Source organism: Coregonus lavaretus, assembly GCF_964263955.1.
Source record: "Coregonus lavaretus genome assembly, contig: HAP1_SCAFFOLD_56, whole genome shotgun sequence".
NCBI lineage: Eukaryota > Metazoa > Chordata > Actinopteri > Salmoniformes > Salmonidae > Coregonus > Coregonus lavaretus.
Genome location: NW_028164156.1, coordinates 10595 through 27277, shown reverse-complemented (window position 1 = coordinate 27277; position 16683 = coordinate 10595). Strand labels below are relative to the sequence as shown.

Here is a 16683-nt window from a genome sequence, read left to right as displayed (position 1 = left end):
TGCCTTGGTGGAAGAGTGGGGTAACATCTCACAGCAAGAACTGGCAAATCTGGTGCAGTCCATGAGGAGGAGATGCACTGCAGTACTTAATGCAGCTGGTGGCCACACCAGATACTGTTATCCCCCCTTTGTTCTGTTGGTCACACGTCTGTGGAACTTGTTCAGTTTATGTCTCAGTTGTTGAATCTTGTTATGTTCATACAAATATTTACACGTTAAGTTTGCTGAAAATAAACGCAGTTGACAGTGAGAGGACGTTTCTTTTTTTGCTGAGTTTATATCTCAATGTCCCAACTCTCTAAATACATGGCTCTGGGCCTACCTCTCCATAGGCGGTGACCTTTGACCTACTACTGAATCTGTAGGCCTATGTGATCCTGTAACCAGTCACAGATGTGTCATTAGTGTAAATCACTTACCTGACTTCCTTCATAACATCAGCTTCATTGATGGGGTCATCCAGGTCTATGAGGGTGAGGTCATTCCCACTGACCTCTGACCTCTGAAAGACAGCACAAAGTCATGTTTAGATGTCACCTACTGTGTCGCCTTTTGCCGTGTTCAAAACAACTGGGAAATCTCTGACTTCCGACTTCAGTGCGTTCAAGACAACTGGGAAATAGGGAAAAAAAACAAGCTCCGACTGGGAAAAATCGTTTTGAACAGTCATCGAACTCGGAATTCCAAGTCGGCAGCAGCGCGGCTTGGCGGGTCATGTTTTGGAGGACGCCTGACTCGACCTTCGCCTCTCCCGAGCCTGCTGGGGAGTTGCAGCGATGAGACAAGATCGTAACAAGATCGTAACTACCAATTGGATATCACGAAAAATTGGGGAGAAAAAGGGGGTAAAATTACCACTACAAAATGTAAAAAGGAATTCCAAGTCGGAAACTCTGGCATCTTTCTAGAGCTCCGACTTTCCAACCTGAAGATCACGGACATGATTTGACCTAGTTGTCTGGTTAGACTGTAAACTCTCCTTCCAGACTCACATTAAGAATCTCCAATCCAAAGTTAAATCTAGAATCGGTTTCCTATTTCGCAACAAAGCCTCCTTCACTCATGCTGCCAAACATGCCCTCGTAAAACTGACTATCCTACCGATCCTTGACTTCGGCGATGTCATTTACAAAATAGCCTCCAACACTCTACTCAGCAAATTGGATGTAGTCTATCACAGTGCCATCCGTTTTGTCTCCAAAGCCCCATATACTACCCACCACTGTGACCTGTACGCTCTTGTTGGCTGGTCCTCACTACATATTCGTCGCCAAACCCACTGGCTCCAGGCCATCTATAAATCACTGCTAGGCAAATCCCCGCCTTATCTTAGCTCATTGGTCACCATAGCAACACCCACCTGTAGTCTGCGCTCCAGCGGGTATATCTCACTGGTCATCCCCAAAGCCAACACCTCCTTTGGCCGCAATTCCTTCCAGTTCTCTGCTGCCAATGACTGGAACAAATTGCTAAAATCTCTGAAGCTGGAGACACTTATCTCCCTCACTAACTTTAAGCATCAGTTGTCAGAGCACCTTACCGATCACTGCACCTGTACACAGCCCATCTGAAATTAGCCCGCCCAACTACCTCATCCCTATATTGTTATTTATTTTGCTCATTTGTACCCCAGTATCTCTATTTGCACATCATCTCTTGCACATCTATCAGTCCAGTGTTAATACTAATTGGAATTATTTTGCACTATAGCCTATTTTATTGCCTTACCTCCATAACTTGCTAAATTTGCACACACTGTATATTATATGTATTTCTGTTGTATTTTTGACTTTGTTTTGTTTTACCCCATATGTAACTCTGTATTGTTGTTTTTATCGCACTGCTTTGCTTTATCTTGGCCAGGTCGCAGTTGTAAATGAGAACTTGTTCTCAACTGGTTTACCTGGTTAAATAAAGGTGAAATAAAAAAATAAAAAAATAAAAGTTTTTTTTTTCGAGTTCCCAGTTGCCTTGAGAGCACCATTAACCCAACTCTCATTGTCACATCATAATGCATCATATTCAGAGAAATAGAATCACCAGAACATCATATCAGGTGTACAGTTCAGTTTACCAGTCAAATTGCCAAGGTCAGAGGCTCTATCCTTTCTAGTGATTCTATTTCTATGGTCACATAATAATGCATCATATCTATGCTTGTGTCCGAAATAGCACCCTAGTTCCAATATAGTGCACTTCTTTTGGCTGGAGCCCTATAGAGTCCCACAGTATGAGTCATAATACCCATCAAACCTAGTGGTCAAACAGGGAAATGGTTCCAATCGTTTTTCCACCATTCATTTTTCCCATTGGGGATTTTAGAAACACTTAAAATAAGGTCTGTGTTTCGTGTAGGCCATGTAAATCTCTCTAGGACAAGGTGACTTATCAATATATTCACCTGTATTTACCTCCCAAAAATGTAATGCTTATTAGCTGCTAATGTTGCTATCATAAAGAACTACAAATGCCATGATGATCATGCTGATCGAGGCAAAGGTAAGAATCTCTGAATTAACTATCTAATGTTAGCTAAATGTAGTAATGAATAAATTGGCTGCATTTCTTTAAATGGACAATTCTGTGAACTGTCTAGTGCAAGTTTTAAATTGACACAATACCCGTTAGCAAAGGTGTCAGCTAGAGATGACATGCAGGAGCTTGCAGGGATTTGTAGTTTTGCATGATGTCTACTTTGATGCTAATTAGCATTTTCGAATCTGAGAGTAAATAGAGCCGAATATACTGATAAAAGTCAACTTGTCCGAGAGAGATTTACATGGTTACAAAAACGTCACGCCAGGGTAAGCCTACACGAAATACAGCCCTTATTTTATGTGTTTCTAAAATCGCCTATGGGAAAAATGAATGGTGGAAAAACGATTGGAACCATTTCCCTGTTTGACCGCTAGGTTTTATGGGTATTATCACACCTCCACTGTAACACTCTATAGAGGGGTTGGTTGTTTAGCAACAAAACTGGCATGCAACTATGGGGCAAAATAGACAGGGTTTGACTTAGACAACATGTAAACTATGTTTAGTCTCTAAATGTTTAATGCAAACATAAATACATTTGAACAATGAACTCGTATCAAATACATTGTTACAGTTGTTGTTGGTTAGCTAGGTAGCGAATTTTAGCCATTGCATAGACATGATATCAGTCAAAACACCTCAAAACAAGACTTGGTATCAATAACACCATACAACGAGCTGAAACATGCCACAGAGCTACGATTCCCCACATGGCAGCTTGTTGTTAGCTGAGGTTCAGAATCATAACAAGATACACGACTTCCGGCCATCGATGCGCGAGCATCATTTTCGTGACATCAGCCAACCCTTCTATGGCTCCTAGTCAAAAGTAGTGCACTAGCTCCTGGTCAAAAGTAGTGCACTAGCCTACATAGGGAATAGGGTGCCATTTAGGACGTATTTATGAAGGCGCTGTCATAACCTTTGACCCCCATTTGACCCACAGCAGATTCTACTAACTGTACCTTTAGCCAACTCTCATGACTCCCCGGCCATAGACTTTCTAGTTTGATATTACAGCATGAATAGCACACTATTTCATTTGTTAAACAATATTTAATCCACAGTAATTAATATAATTGAATATTTAAAAATAAATAACATGCCTACCTTGAACTCTTTATTCTCCATCTCCTTGCAAAATCAGCACATTTCCTTGCCAAAATGAACGCGCATCCAGAGCGAAAACAAACGCAATCCTCCAGCACTAGGGAGGATTAGACTGAACTGCTCCAGCGGTTTCTGATCAGTTTCAACGTTTATCAGTGATGACGTAACAATGACCTGTACAGATTTGACGCACTTTCGATCTCGTGCTGATGCAACTCTCTGTGTTGTTGAAAGCTCATGTATGGAAATCCTGCGAGTTGTAAACAAATGTAGGATATTGTTGCCCTTAAAACTGTAATGTTGAGGACGCCATGAAAAATAAAATGCATAACCCACACCGTTAGGCCAAGGTACATGCAATTGTCATCATTTTGCCAATAGACTTCTTGTTCCTTGTTGTATGTAGCCTTTCTTTTGGGATTAGCACCACTGTCACCTAGAAATTGATACTGCGGTTGTCACATAAAACAGATAACCCATAGTTCATTATTAAATAACATAACTCATTTCTTTATTTTATTACTCATAAAATATACAGCAATCTTCAGATACTGAAAGAATTCATGGGAGTTTCGAATTCAGTCACTATTTCATATGTACATGCTAGTTTCATCCTTTTAAATAAAAAAAAAGGACACGAAAAAAACTGTGAACCTCCTGTTCCTGATATTGTACATATTTCCAGTTAAAATGATTTTCAAAAAGAGACAAAAACGGGGGTTTGAACAAGCAATCACATAAAAGGATTGAGTGGTTTCATTTTTTTGAAGAAGTTAAAGCAAGCAAAACCTGTCAAAATACATTGCTTATAAGACCAAGACAAATAATATATATATTTTTTTTTCAACAGAAGAAAATCTAAATGCTGCTGTCCTACGATTGGTTTACAGTGTTTCTCCTCTCCAAGGGAGGCATGTTTTCTGCCTCGGAATAGTATCAGTGCTTTTCACAAACGTTGTAGTACTTAGTGTGCATCATTGTTTTCGCTCATACAGCTGCCCCTACTCTCCTAACCTCCCCTCAGTAACTAAAGAAGGCACAAAATGATGACATAAATATCACAAGAAAGTAAATTATTCATTCATGTATTCTTTCTAAAATATTTTCTAGAGGGCAAAGGACAGGTAGGTTTAATAACACAAATGTAAATAGTCCTGTCATACAAATGCAAAACTTTACGTCCTAAATGGCACCCTATTCTTTATAGAGTACACTACTTTTGACCAGATCCCTATGGGCCCTGGTCTTAAGTAGTGTACTATAAAGGGAATAGGGTGCCATTGGGGATGGAATTTCTTTGAAATTACTCATGAGAGCAAATACTACGATTTTTTGGTTCCCACAGAGGGTCAGGAGCTTAAGACATGAATGATTTTATTTAAATGTTTGTTCATAAAAAATAAATGATTTCCCCTCCTCCCACATGGATTACAGACAAGAGGCTAGGTGCGTTCTGTCTGTCTTAGTGTGCGGATAAACATGACCATCACTCTCATAAAACATAAATGAAACATCACTCCTTATGTTTTTTCTCAGCCCAAAACGCTCAATCCCATTTCTACTGTCAAAACAGGTTTTGAAAAGGCTTCTTCCACATCTTTTGGTCCATGTATGTTTTTCACTCAGTGAAGTGCTACTATCCCCTTGGACTACAGGTTATTGCCGTCATAAGGTGTCCGTCTGTCTGTTGGCTGGACAGTTTCTACCGTTTAGGACCTTTGTGGGTAAAGGTAAAGGTGGGGTATAGCAGCAGCAGTTCCTCTGAAGTCCAGTATCTGCTGGAAGGACACCTGGTGGTATGAGAGGATGAGTGTGGCCAGCCAGCCTGTTGTGCCTCCCCCTCTCCCTCCCTCCCTCCCTCCCTCCATTTCTCTCTCTCCAACTGCGGGACTCTTAAGGCTCCTGTGCGGACTGTCTCGGCTCGTGCCCTCCCAAAGCTGGCTGTGGTGATTTAAGACACGGTGTGTATGTGTGGATTTGTTTGTGGCCTCTGCCCCACTTCACTGTCCATCCGCCTGCCCTTGGCTCCGCTCCTGGGCAGCGGACCACCACCACCCTCAGTACGTCTCTGAGTCTGAGTCGTTGAGTTCCTCATCCTTGTAGAAGCCTCCATCGTGGTCGCGGTGGCCGATGTTGTTGAAGCTGCAGTAGGAGTTGTGCTCGCTGCGCAGCACGGGCAGGCTGTCGAAGGTCACACTCTTGGAGGGGCTGGTGGTGTAGTGGTTAATGGCACTGAAGGACAGGCTGGGCGCCGGGTTGCAGGGGGACACGGGCATCATGGTGGCCAGGATCAGCGCCAGGCAGGCAGCGCCAGGCAGTCCGCCACGTCTTTGTTGGGGGCGCAGGCCAAGGTAGGCGTGTAACCTGAGGGGTTCAAACAGAACAGCAGAGGGTCACTTCAGGAGCATCACCGTTTACTACAACACTTTTGGTGAAAAACATGAAATAACAGCAGGCTAGGAGATACAAAGTTAAGACAATAACCAAGCAGTGGACTAGAGAGAAACATTTGTGGACACATTGAGAAGAGAAGTACAGAAGAAAACGGTGTTAGCGTTATGGATCTTACCATTCTCATCGACTGCTAGCACGCTAGCACCCTTCACTAGTAGCTCCTGAACCACCACTGTCAGACCATTTCTGGCTGCAACGTGTAACGGCCTGAGGAGAAAGTACCGTTAGATTAGCCAGCAGCAAATGAGGATACCTCCCAAATGCCAGACTATTCACTATATAGTGCACTTCTTCCAATTATAATAATAATAAGCCATTTAGCAGACGCTTTTATCCAAAGCGACTTACAGTCATGCGTGCATAATTTTTTTTGTGTATGGGTGGTCCCGGGGATCGAACCCACTACCTTGGCGTTACAAGCGCCGTGCTCTACCAGCTGAGCTACAGAGGACCAATTCTTCTGGCCCAATTAATACAGCTGAACCATACGTACGTCTGTAAGGCTGCGTTAGTCGAGTTGATGAGGTTCCTGTCTGTAATCTTCTCCAATATCAACAAGGCACTGGTTTCATGCCCCTTTAAAAACCAGAGTCAAACATGTCAGACCAAAATCTTAACCAGAGAGAGCCAACTGTTCAGATGAACGTCATCTTCATGTGGGGATGCTCACCTTACTGCAGGCCAGATGAAGAGCAGTGTTCTTGACTGCATCCTGCAGGGTGAGCTCTGCTTTGGCACTGCTCACCAACAGCTCTGACACAGACAGAGAAACATAAAGAAACTCAATTAGGAAATGAAGCGACTTATTAAAATGTAAAACAGACATGTTGAACTTAAGCCGGCTGGGCGAGGCAAAGCGGAGGAGAGGGGGCTGCGTACCGACAGCGTTGGTTTGTCCGTTCTCAGCAGCCATCATGAGGGAGGTCTTCCCGGAGGCATCGGGGGAGTTGACCTGGGCGTTGTGGCCTAGCAGCAGCTGAAGACACTCCACGTGGTCCGTGAAAGCCGCCGCATGCAGGGGGGTCCTGGAGAGAGAGGAAACTTATTTCACCGACATCATGTAGGACTGTTATAAACAAGTTTGTTCAATTAACCCTGTTTATACCATAGAAATATAAAATCACTAATAGATGTATTAAAAGTAATCTACAATCCCTCATCCAACCCCAGAGGTCATTTTATTCCCCAGACAACATTATTCTCCAGAAGAAAAGGACTTTGTCATGTGCTGTAGTTACCGGTTCTTGGTGTCAGTGGCGTTGACAATGGCCGGCCCCAGAGTGTCAATCAGCATCTCTGCAGCCCCCTCGTTGTCATTGATCACAGCACAGTGGAGGGGGCTGAACGAGTTGCCCTCGGTCTTGTGGAAAACCTCCTGTTCCAGCAGCACCTCTACACACGTGTCATGGCCTAGTGGAAGATTGATTCATACAGGAAAAAGATGACGTCGCTGCAGACCACAACAATACTCTCAGAGAAAGCTACACATCTGACAATGGTGAAGTCACAAAAGATGTTTTAGCTACAACATATGCTATGTCAATCCCTGACAAAGTCCTGTTTCAGTGTAAGGTCCTCCACTGAGAGTCATAACCCCTAATTCTGTTGTAGCCTTGTTCATTCCCCCACATGGCTCCGTCCACACCAATCGAATGCTTTTCAAGCCACAAGAGGGAGTGAATGAGTGTACACTTCATGGAGGAGAGAACAGAGCTACAGTCCAGTTAGTCAGTACGTACCGTTGTATGGCCTGCCTAATTCAGGGACATGTTTACGGTGCTGAAGAGAGAAAATCAGAAAAGATCTAGTGTTCTGTTAGTCCAGTACGTACCGTTGTAGCAGGCCCAGTGTAGTGGCGTGTAGCCCTGGTTGTCTGTGATGACGGGGAGGGTCTCCACTGACTGGGCGGCGTGTAGGAGCCCCCCCAGCACCCCGATGTGTCCGGATGCCGCCGCCAGGTGGACAGGGGTCCGCCCCTTACAGTCCCGAACCAGGAAGCTGGCGCTGTGCTGCAGCAGGGCCTCCACACACTCCTCATGACCCGTCACCGCCTGGGAGGAAGGGCGGGGAGACAAGAATGGATTTGAATAACTAATAATCAATGATATAATAATGAATCATCAATTATTACAAATGATGTCTGGAGACAGGTCCCCCTACAGGGATGAATACACCACTACCCATGGACAACTACTTTTCTGAAGATAATATGTATATTTGAGCCTCCCCGTCTCTTTCTTTGTGTGAGCGTATACAGCCAGCTCTCCTCCTCACCCCTCTGTGTAGCGCTGTTCTGCCCCACTTGTCTTTGGCTTCTACGCTGGCTCCCTTGTTGAGCAGTGAGTACAAACAGTCTGTGTGTCCGCTCAGCACCGACAGCATCAGAGGGGTTCTGATACACAAGACAACAAGGTCATATTACAAACTGGTAATAACCAGGCTGAGTCCCAAATGGCAACCTATTCCCTATATGGTACACTACTTTTGACCTGAGCCCATAGGGTTCTGGTTTAAAGTAGTGCACCAAGTAGGGCATAGGGTGCCATTTGGGACGTAGACCTAGTGTCAAAATCTCTTTATTTCAGGAATTGTATCCAAAACCCAATTGACTTACTGTCCATTCCCGTCTTGAACGTCCACTGCACTCTGGAGGTCAGCATTTCCAATCAGCAAACGCAAACACTCCGAATGACCGTTGGTAGCTAGAGGAGGATAAACAGAGAGGATATAAGAATGTGAGATGATTGACCGTTGGTAGCTAGAGGAGGATAAACAGAGAGGATATAAGAATGTGAGATGATTGACCGTTGGTAGCTAGAGGAGGCTAAACAGAGAGGATATGAGCTGATTGCTGGACGACTATTACCTTCACATGAACAGACAGATTTCTAGAACAGTGGTATTGGTAGATGACATCCTCATGATGTTAACACAGCAGATAATAAAACATTTTGGGGCTGAGGCCCTCGAAGCCTGTCACCTGCTAGCTGTGTACCTGGCTCTGGATAGAAGTCCCCCTGTGCACTGATCTAGGATCAGCTTACCCTCCCCAGATCCTCAGCAATAATGACAAAAAATGACCTTAGATCAGTGTGTAGTGGGCATTTTCACACTATGCTATATAATATCCCTAGAGTGGACATTGGCATCCTAGCAAAATGACCAAACAAATGTCCATCTTGGTAAGGAAAACTTTTGAATTACAGAATCTCTAGGTCTTACGTGATATCCTATGCGTACCTGCAGCGTGGATGGGGGTCCTCTTCAGGGTGAAGTCTTTAACCAGGATGGAGGCTCCCTGGTTGATGAGGACGTCAACACACTCCACATGGCCTTTAAAGGCAGCCAGGTCCAGAGGGGTGCGCCCCTGGCTGTTCCTCACGTCTAGATCCAGCAGAGACTGAACCAGGACCTCCATAGCATGGTGGTGGCCGTGGTACGCCTGAATGGAAACAAACACACAGTCTGAAGCAAAGTCCAGTGGTATGCCTGAACAGATATACACTCCTAATATAATCAATGTCCTATAGTAGACCAGTGGTATGCCTGAACAGAAATACACTCCTAATATAATCAATGTCCTATAGTAGACCAGTGGTATGCCAGAACAGATATACACTCCTAATATAATCAATGTCCTATAGTAGACCAGTGGTATGCCAGAACAGATATACACTCCTAATATAATCAATGTCCTATAGTAGACCAGTGGTATGCCTGAACAGATATACACTCCTAATATAATCAATGTCCTATAGTAGACCAGTGGTATGCCAGAACAGATATACACTCCTAATATAATCAATGTCCTATAGTAGACCAGTGGTATGCCAGAACAGATATACACTCCTAATATAATCAATGTCCTATAGTAGACCAGTAGTATGCCAGAACAGATATACACTCCTAATATAATCAATGTCCTATAGTAGACCAGTGGTATGCCTGAACAGAAATACACTCCTAATATAATCAATGTCCTATAGTAGACCAGTGGTATGCCAGAACAGATATACACTCTTAATATAATCAATGTCCTATAGTAGACCAGTGGTATGCCAGAACAGATATACACTCTTAATATAATCATTGTCCTATAGTAGACCAGTGGTATGCCAGAACAGAAATACACTCCTAATATAATCAATGTCCTATAGTAGACCAGTGGTATGCCTGAACAGATATACACTCCTAATATAATCAATGTCCTATAGTAGACCAGTGGTATGCCTGAACAGATATACACTCCTAATATAATCAATGTCCTATAGTAGACCAGTGGTATGCCTGAACAGATTAACACTCTTAATATAATCAATGTCCTATAGTAGACCAGTGGTATGCCTGAACAAAAACAGTCCTAGACCTCTAAAGTAGACCAGTGTCTCTCAAATCGGGTGCCCATTTATTCTCCCGCCCAGCATCAACATCGAAGGTCCCTGCCAAGCGTGAGATTTAGAAACAAACACACTACTACTCCTCTGTTGGAGGTTGATTAACTCAAATGGCAAAATAAGGAAATCATCCTCATCATCACCGTGTCAAAATATGCATGTATTTTACACTAATCAGGAACAGATAGGAACATGGTGTGTGAGTGTCTGGACAATCAACTTTTCGTGGAAAAACAACACCATGCCTGCATCCCAGATAGCAACCTATTTCCCATGTAGTGCAGTACTTTTGATCTGGGCCCATAAGGTTCTGGTCAAAAGTAGGGCACTAAATAGGGAATAGGGTGCCATTTGTCATGTGGCAAGACCCCTACAGGAGCAGGTAGGCTTTACTCACAGCTAAGTGTAGGGGGCTGATGGGAGCTCTGACATCAGAGTCGTTCAGGATGTCTGTCCCTGAGGTTTCCATTAGCTGGGGAAAGACAAGGACGGGCCAGTTTAGACTTGTAACATATTTACTTTGAAGGTTAGTCTAGTAGCATGTTTCATGTTGTAAATCTCAGTGTCCAGCCCCTGCAGACATACTGGGGTGTTGCATTCGTATCTTAAACAAGCTAGTGTGAGGAAAAGTAACCAACTGGTACTTACCACATCTAAAGGTGTTTCACTTGCAATCTGGAAAAAGAACATCAAGAGTGACGATGCGGCCACGACAAACATGCAACCACACCTTAAAACCTACTGAATATCAACGTCTGTCCCAAATGGCACCCTATTCCCTATATAGTGCATTACTTTTGACCAGAGCCCTATGGGCCCTACATCCATTTGGGACGCAGACAAAATGGTCTGTGAATGCAGGGCGTCTAGTCCCCTGTGGTTCTGACTCACCAGCTCCAGACAGAGGCGGTGTCCGTACGCAGACGCGTAATGGACTGCGTTGTAGCCCTGATTGTCCCTGATCCCTGGGTTAGCGTCGTTTCGCAGCAAATATTCCAGACACCTAGAGGTCAGAGGTCAAGAGTTCACTAATCATTATACCAACATCAAGACAGACAGATAAGCAAGCAGAGACACTTTCCCAAAGGAGACGTGGCCAAGCTTTCACACTGCAGATTTAACACTAGTATGTATTCAAACACGGCCAACAACATACTCTAGACTACAGTGAAATGTGAAAGCTCATGGCACCACAACATACTCTCCAGACTACAGTGAAATGTGAAAGGTCATGGCACCACAACATACTCTCCAGACTACAGTGAAATGTGAAAGGTCATGGCACCACAACATACTCTCCAGACTACAGTGAAATGTGAAAGGTCATGGCACCACAACATACTCTCCAGACTACAGTGAAATGTGAAAGGTCATGGCACCACAACATACTCTCCAGACTACAGTGAAATGTGAAAGGTCATGGCACCACAACATACTCTCCAGACTACAGTGAAATGTGAAAGGTCATGGCACCACAACATACTCTCCAGACTACAGTGAAATGTGAAAGGTCATGGCACCACAACATACTCTCCAGACTACAGTGAAATGTGAAAGGTCATGGCACCACAACATACTCTCCAGACTACAGTGAAATGTGAAAGGTCATGGCACCACAACATACTCTCCAGACTACAGTGAAATGTGAAAGGTCATGGCACCACAACACACACAACAGTAAGAGAGGTGTGAGACGTACTTTCCGTCTGTGTCGGAGGCAGCAGCGTAGTGGAGCGGGGTGCAACCCCTTTTATCCAGATCGTTCACACTGGCCCCAGACCCCACCAAGGCAAACAGACACTGGTAGTTACAATTGGCTGCCGCATAATGCAGAGGACTCCTAGAAGAACGCACAGAAACCATTCAACATCAACAACAGAAACAGCTTATTGGAGCTGTAAAACATTTACATTTTACATTTACGTCATTTAGCAGACACTCTTATCCAGTGCGACTTACAGGAGCAATTAGGGTTAAGTGCCTTGCTGCAGTGCACATAGACACATTTTTCACCTAGTCAGCTAGGGGATTTGAACCAGCAACCTTTTGGTTACTGACCCAACGCTCTTAACCGCTAGGCTACCTGCCGCCCAATATTTCCCATAATAATTCCTATATGCCTCTATACTATATTCCCCATTATCATAAAGATCACATATGAAAGTTATTTGATGCCACAGACAGACATTCCGAAGCTGTCCTTTCTGTTGAAGTCTGCCCCTGTGTTGAGCAGCAGATTCAGACAGTCCAGGTTCCTGGTAACAAGATATCAAGTTCAGAAAGGCCCTCGTACATCTGAGCTATCAGGTGGATGGTAACAAGATATCAAGTTCAGAAAGGCCCTCGTACATCTGAGCTATCAGGTGGATGGTAACAAGATATCAAGTTCAGAAAGGCCCTCGTACATCTGAGCTATCAGGTGAATGGTAACAAGATATCAAGTTCAGAAAGGCCCTTTCACATCTGAGCTATCAGGTGGATGGTAACAATGAGAACCTTAAAGAAAAGAGAAACCCGTACACTGCTCTTGCTAGTATCACTGTTTTTATAATGCTAATAAAAGCAATAATAAAAAGTGATACTAGCAAGAGCAGTTTGCAGGTTTCTCTTCTCTTTCAAGAAGATATAAAGACAATTTAGACCAGAGCGCAAGTCAATACCACCATGGCATGGAACCACATTATACAGAAATGATACCGCACTAATGATCTATACGATTTTTTAATACTGCTAAACAATGTGAAATGTAAGAGTGTGAATATGTGTTTGTTCTTTCTGGTGGCTTTCCAGTTCATGAACTAAATATTCCTTGGTGTAAAGCCTGGACCAGTCCACTCACCCAACAGCTGCTGCAGCATGTAAACAGGTCCTTCCAAAGTCGTCAGGGGTGTCTATATCAAAGCCTGATGAGAGGAGCTTCCGACAGCAGTCAGAGAACCCACTGAGAGCAGACAGGTGGATGGGGAACATCCCATGGACGCCTCGCCTGCAACACATTTTTACATTTGAGACTTTAAGCAGACACTCTTATCCAGAGCGACTTACAGTTCATTCAGCTAAGATTGGAAACAGCACCACATCACAGTCCTCATTAAACCCCACAGCAGATCAACACATCAGCATGCTGCAATGCCCTGTCTATCAACCCCCCACACACCACAATGTGTTGAGCATAGTCTCCAAGCGGGAATTCGGTCAATGACAGAATTGCAGATGCATGTTGCATTTTTGCTGGAAACTGTGTGTGTTCTCACTTGGCTGTGTCAGCTGCGTTCGTGATGAGTGTATTGATGAGTAACTCATGGCCGTAGCGAGCAGAGATGTGCAGAGGTGTGTTTCCATTCTTTTCTTCACAGTCGATCTCAGCACCTACAGAACACACACACACACACACACACACACAGACACACACAGACACACACAGACACACAGACACACACACACACACACACACACACACACACACATACACACACACAGACACAGACACACGTCAACCACTTGACCCTAGAGGCCTCATGAAGCTTCATGTTCAACCACATTGCAAGTAACATTGGGAAAAGAGTGGAGAGAGAGAGAGAGTGGGGGGGGGGGGGGGAGAGAGAGAACAAAACAATACATTCCTGATCAGGTCACTTGGTTCTGAAAAACCCCCTAGTCCAACCTCTCTCTCTTCATTACTTGGTTCTGAAAACCCCCTGGTCCAACCTCTCTCTCTTCATTACTTGGTTCTGAAAACCCCCTGGTCCAACGTCTCTCTCTTCATTACTTGGTTATGAAAACCCCCTGGTCCAACCTCTCTCTCTTCATTACTTGGTTCTGAAAACCCCCTGGTCCAACCTCTCTCTCTTCATTACTTGGTTCTGAAAACCCCCTGGTCCAACCTCTCTCTCTTCATTACTTGGTTCTGAAAACCCCCTGGTCCAACCTCTCTCTCTTCATTACTTGGTTATGAAAACCCCCTGGTCCAACCTCTCTCTCTTCATTACTTGGTTATGAAAACCCCCTGGTCCAACCTCTCTCTCTTCATTACTTGGTTATGAAAACCCCCTGGTCCAACCTCTCTCTCTTCATTACTTGGTTATGAAAACCCCCTGGTCCAACCTCTCTCTCTTCATTACTTGGTTCTGAAAAACCCCTGGTCCAACCTCTCTCTCTTCATTACTTGGTTCTGAAAACCCCCTGGTCCAACCTCTCTCTCTTCATTACTTGGTTATGAAAAACCCCTGGTCCAACCTCTCTCTCTTCATTGCTTGGTTATGAAAACCCCCTGGTCCAACCTCTCTCTCTTCATTACTTGGTTCTGAAAACCCCCTGGTCCAACCTCTCTCTCTTCATTACTTGGTTCTGAAAACCCCCTGGTCCAACCTCTCTCTCTTCATTACTTGGTTATGAAAACCCCCTGGTCCAACCTCTCTCTCTTCATTACTTGGTTATGAAAACCCCCTGGTCCAACCTCTCTCTCTTCATTACTTGGTTATGAAAACCCCCTGGTCCAACCTCTCTCTCTTCATTACTTGGTTATGAAAACCCCCTGGTCCAACCTCTCTCTCTTCATTACTTGGTTCTGAAAAACCCCTGGTCCAACCTCTCTCTCTTCATTACTTGGTTCTGAAAAACCCCTGGTCCAACCTCTCTCTCTTCATTACTTGGTTCTGAAAACCCCCTGGTCCAACCTCTCTCTCTTCATTACTTGGTTATGAAAAACCCCTGGTCCAACCTCTCTCTCTTCATTGCTTGGTTATGAAAACCCCCTGGTCCAACCTCTCTCTCTTCATTACTTGGTTATGAAAACCCCCTGGTCCAACCTCTCTCTCTTTATCACTTGGTTATGAAAACCCCCTCGTCCAAATCACTGGCTCTAACCTCTCTCTCTTCATTACTATTATGAAAACCCCATACACATTTGAATGCGTGTTGACTCACATCCACACCAAGGTCCAGGAGGTACTTGACCAGCCTGAGTGGCGCAGTGCTAACTGTGCCACTAGAGATCCTGGTTCGAATCCAGGCTCTGTCGCAGCCGGCCGCGACTAGGAGACTCATGGGCGGCGCACAATTGGCCCAGCGTCGTCCAGGGTAGGGGAGGGAATGGCCGGCAGGGATGTAGCTCAGTTGATAGAGCATGGCGTTTGCAACGCCAGGGTTGTGGGTTCGATTCCCACGGGGGGCCAGTATAAAAAAAAATATATATATGTATTCACTAACTGTAAGTCGCTCTGGATAAGAGCGTCTGCTAAATGACTAAAATGTAAATGTAAATGACCACACTGATCATTCCACTGGAGGCTGCAGAGTGGAGAGTAGGCCTTCTTGTCTTTACAGGACACCTCTGATCCATGAGAGGCCAGCAGTTTCACCACCTCAATGTGCCCTATGAGAGAGAGAGAGAGAGAGAGAGAGAGAGAGAGAGAGAGAGAGAGAGAGAGAGAGAGAGAGAGAGAGAGAGAGAGAGAGAGAGAGAGAGAGAGAGAGAAACAGAGATACAAACACACAGAGAGAGAGAGAGGGAGAGATAGATTAGTTTACAGTGGTACACAGCACCATAAGCAACACCTACATCATGTTAGTACAACTGAAAACATCTAATCAACCTACTTAGTACATGATTCTGACATAATAACACACTAGACGTGGCTCATACAGCTGAGCTGTGAGACTAACACACAGTCCATTCATTCATTGGTATAAAGGACATTAGTCAGAATGTAAATGATGTGGTAAACTCATCACCCATGTAAGCAGCCCAGTGGATTGCTCGGCGATCCTTCTTGTCAAAGGCATTAATGTTGGCTCCTCTGGAGAGAAGCAGCCTCACCATCTAACAGGGAGAGGAGAGAGAAACAAAACACAGGTTGAGGAAAACTAAACAGCAAAATCCGCTAAATCTGGCTTCAAAGCCTTCCCTTTAAAATTATATATTTTGTATTCACAATGAATGAAAGATAACATGTAAAGACATGGTACATTTCTCCCCTTTTAGTCCCCCTTTGACCTCCCCCTCCCCCCAGAATGCCTCCAAACACATATAAAAAGAAAGGGAAAGTAATTGAGTTACATGTCAGAAAACAAAACAAAAGTATACAACAACGTTACTTCAAGCAAAAATGTAATAGCCTAACAATTTCAGGTGATTAAGTGATTTTATAGGCCTATATAGCAGTAATCTCAAGGTGGGGCCAAGAGT

At 44.2% G+C, this 16683-nt stretch overlaps 1 protein-coding gene and 1 long non-coding RNA gene across 2 annotated transcripts; both read right to left on the bottom strand.

The window, feature by feature from the left end:
- Window positions 1-6229: 6229 nt before the first annotated feature.
- On the bottom strand, window positions 6230-6851 carry LOC311117368. The gene is made up of 3 exons (XR_014611604.1): window positions 6773-6851; window positions 6596-6678; window positions 6230-6309 (listed from the first exon to the last, which is right to left on the bottom strand). It is a non-coding gene; the product is annotated as an uncharacterized lncRNA (long non-coding RNA).
- Window positions 6852-7676: 825 nt separating this feature from the next.
- Window positions 7677-9280, bottom strand: LOC311117375 (serine/threonine-protein phosphatase 6 regulatory ankyrin repeat subunit A-like; the record flags this gene model as incomplete). The annotated part of the gene is made up of 5 exons (XM_084192327.1): window positions 7677-7757; window positions 7934-8153; window positions 8377-8494; window positions 8717-8804; window positions 9271-9280. The coding sequence occupies 5 exons, from the start codon at window positions 9278-9280 to the stop codon at window positions 7720-7722; spliced, it is 474 nt and encodes a 157-aa protein (XP_084048453.1). The 3' UTR covers window positions 7677-7719.
- Between the last annotated feature and the right edge of the window lie 7403 nt (window positions 9281-16683).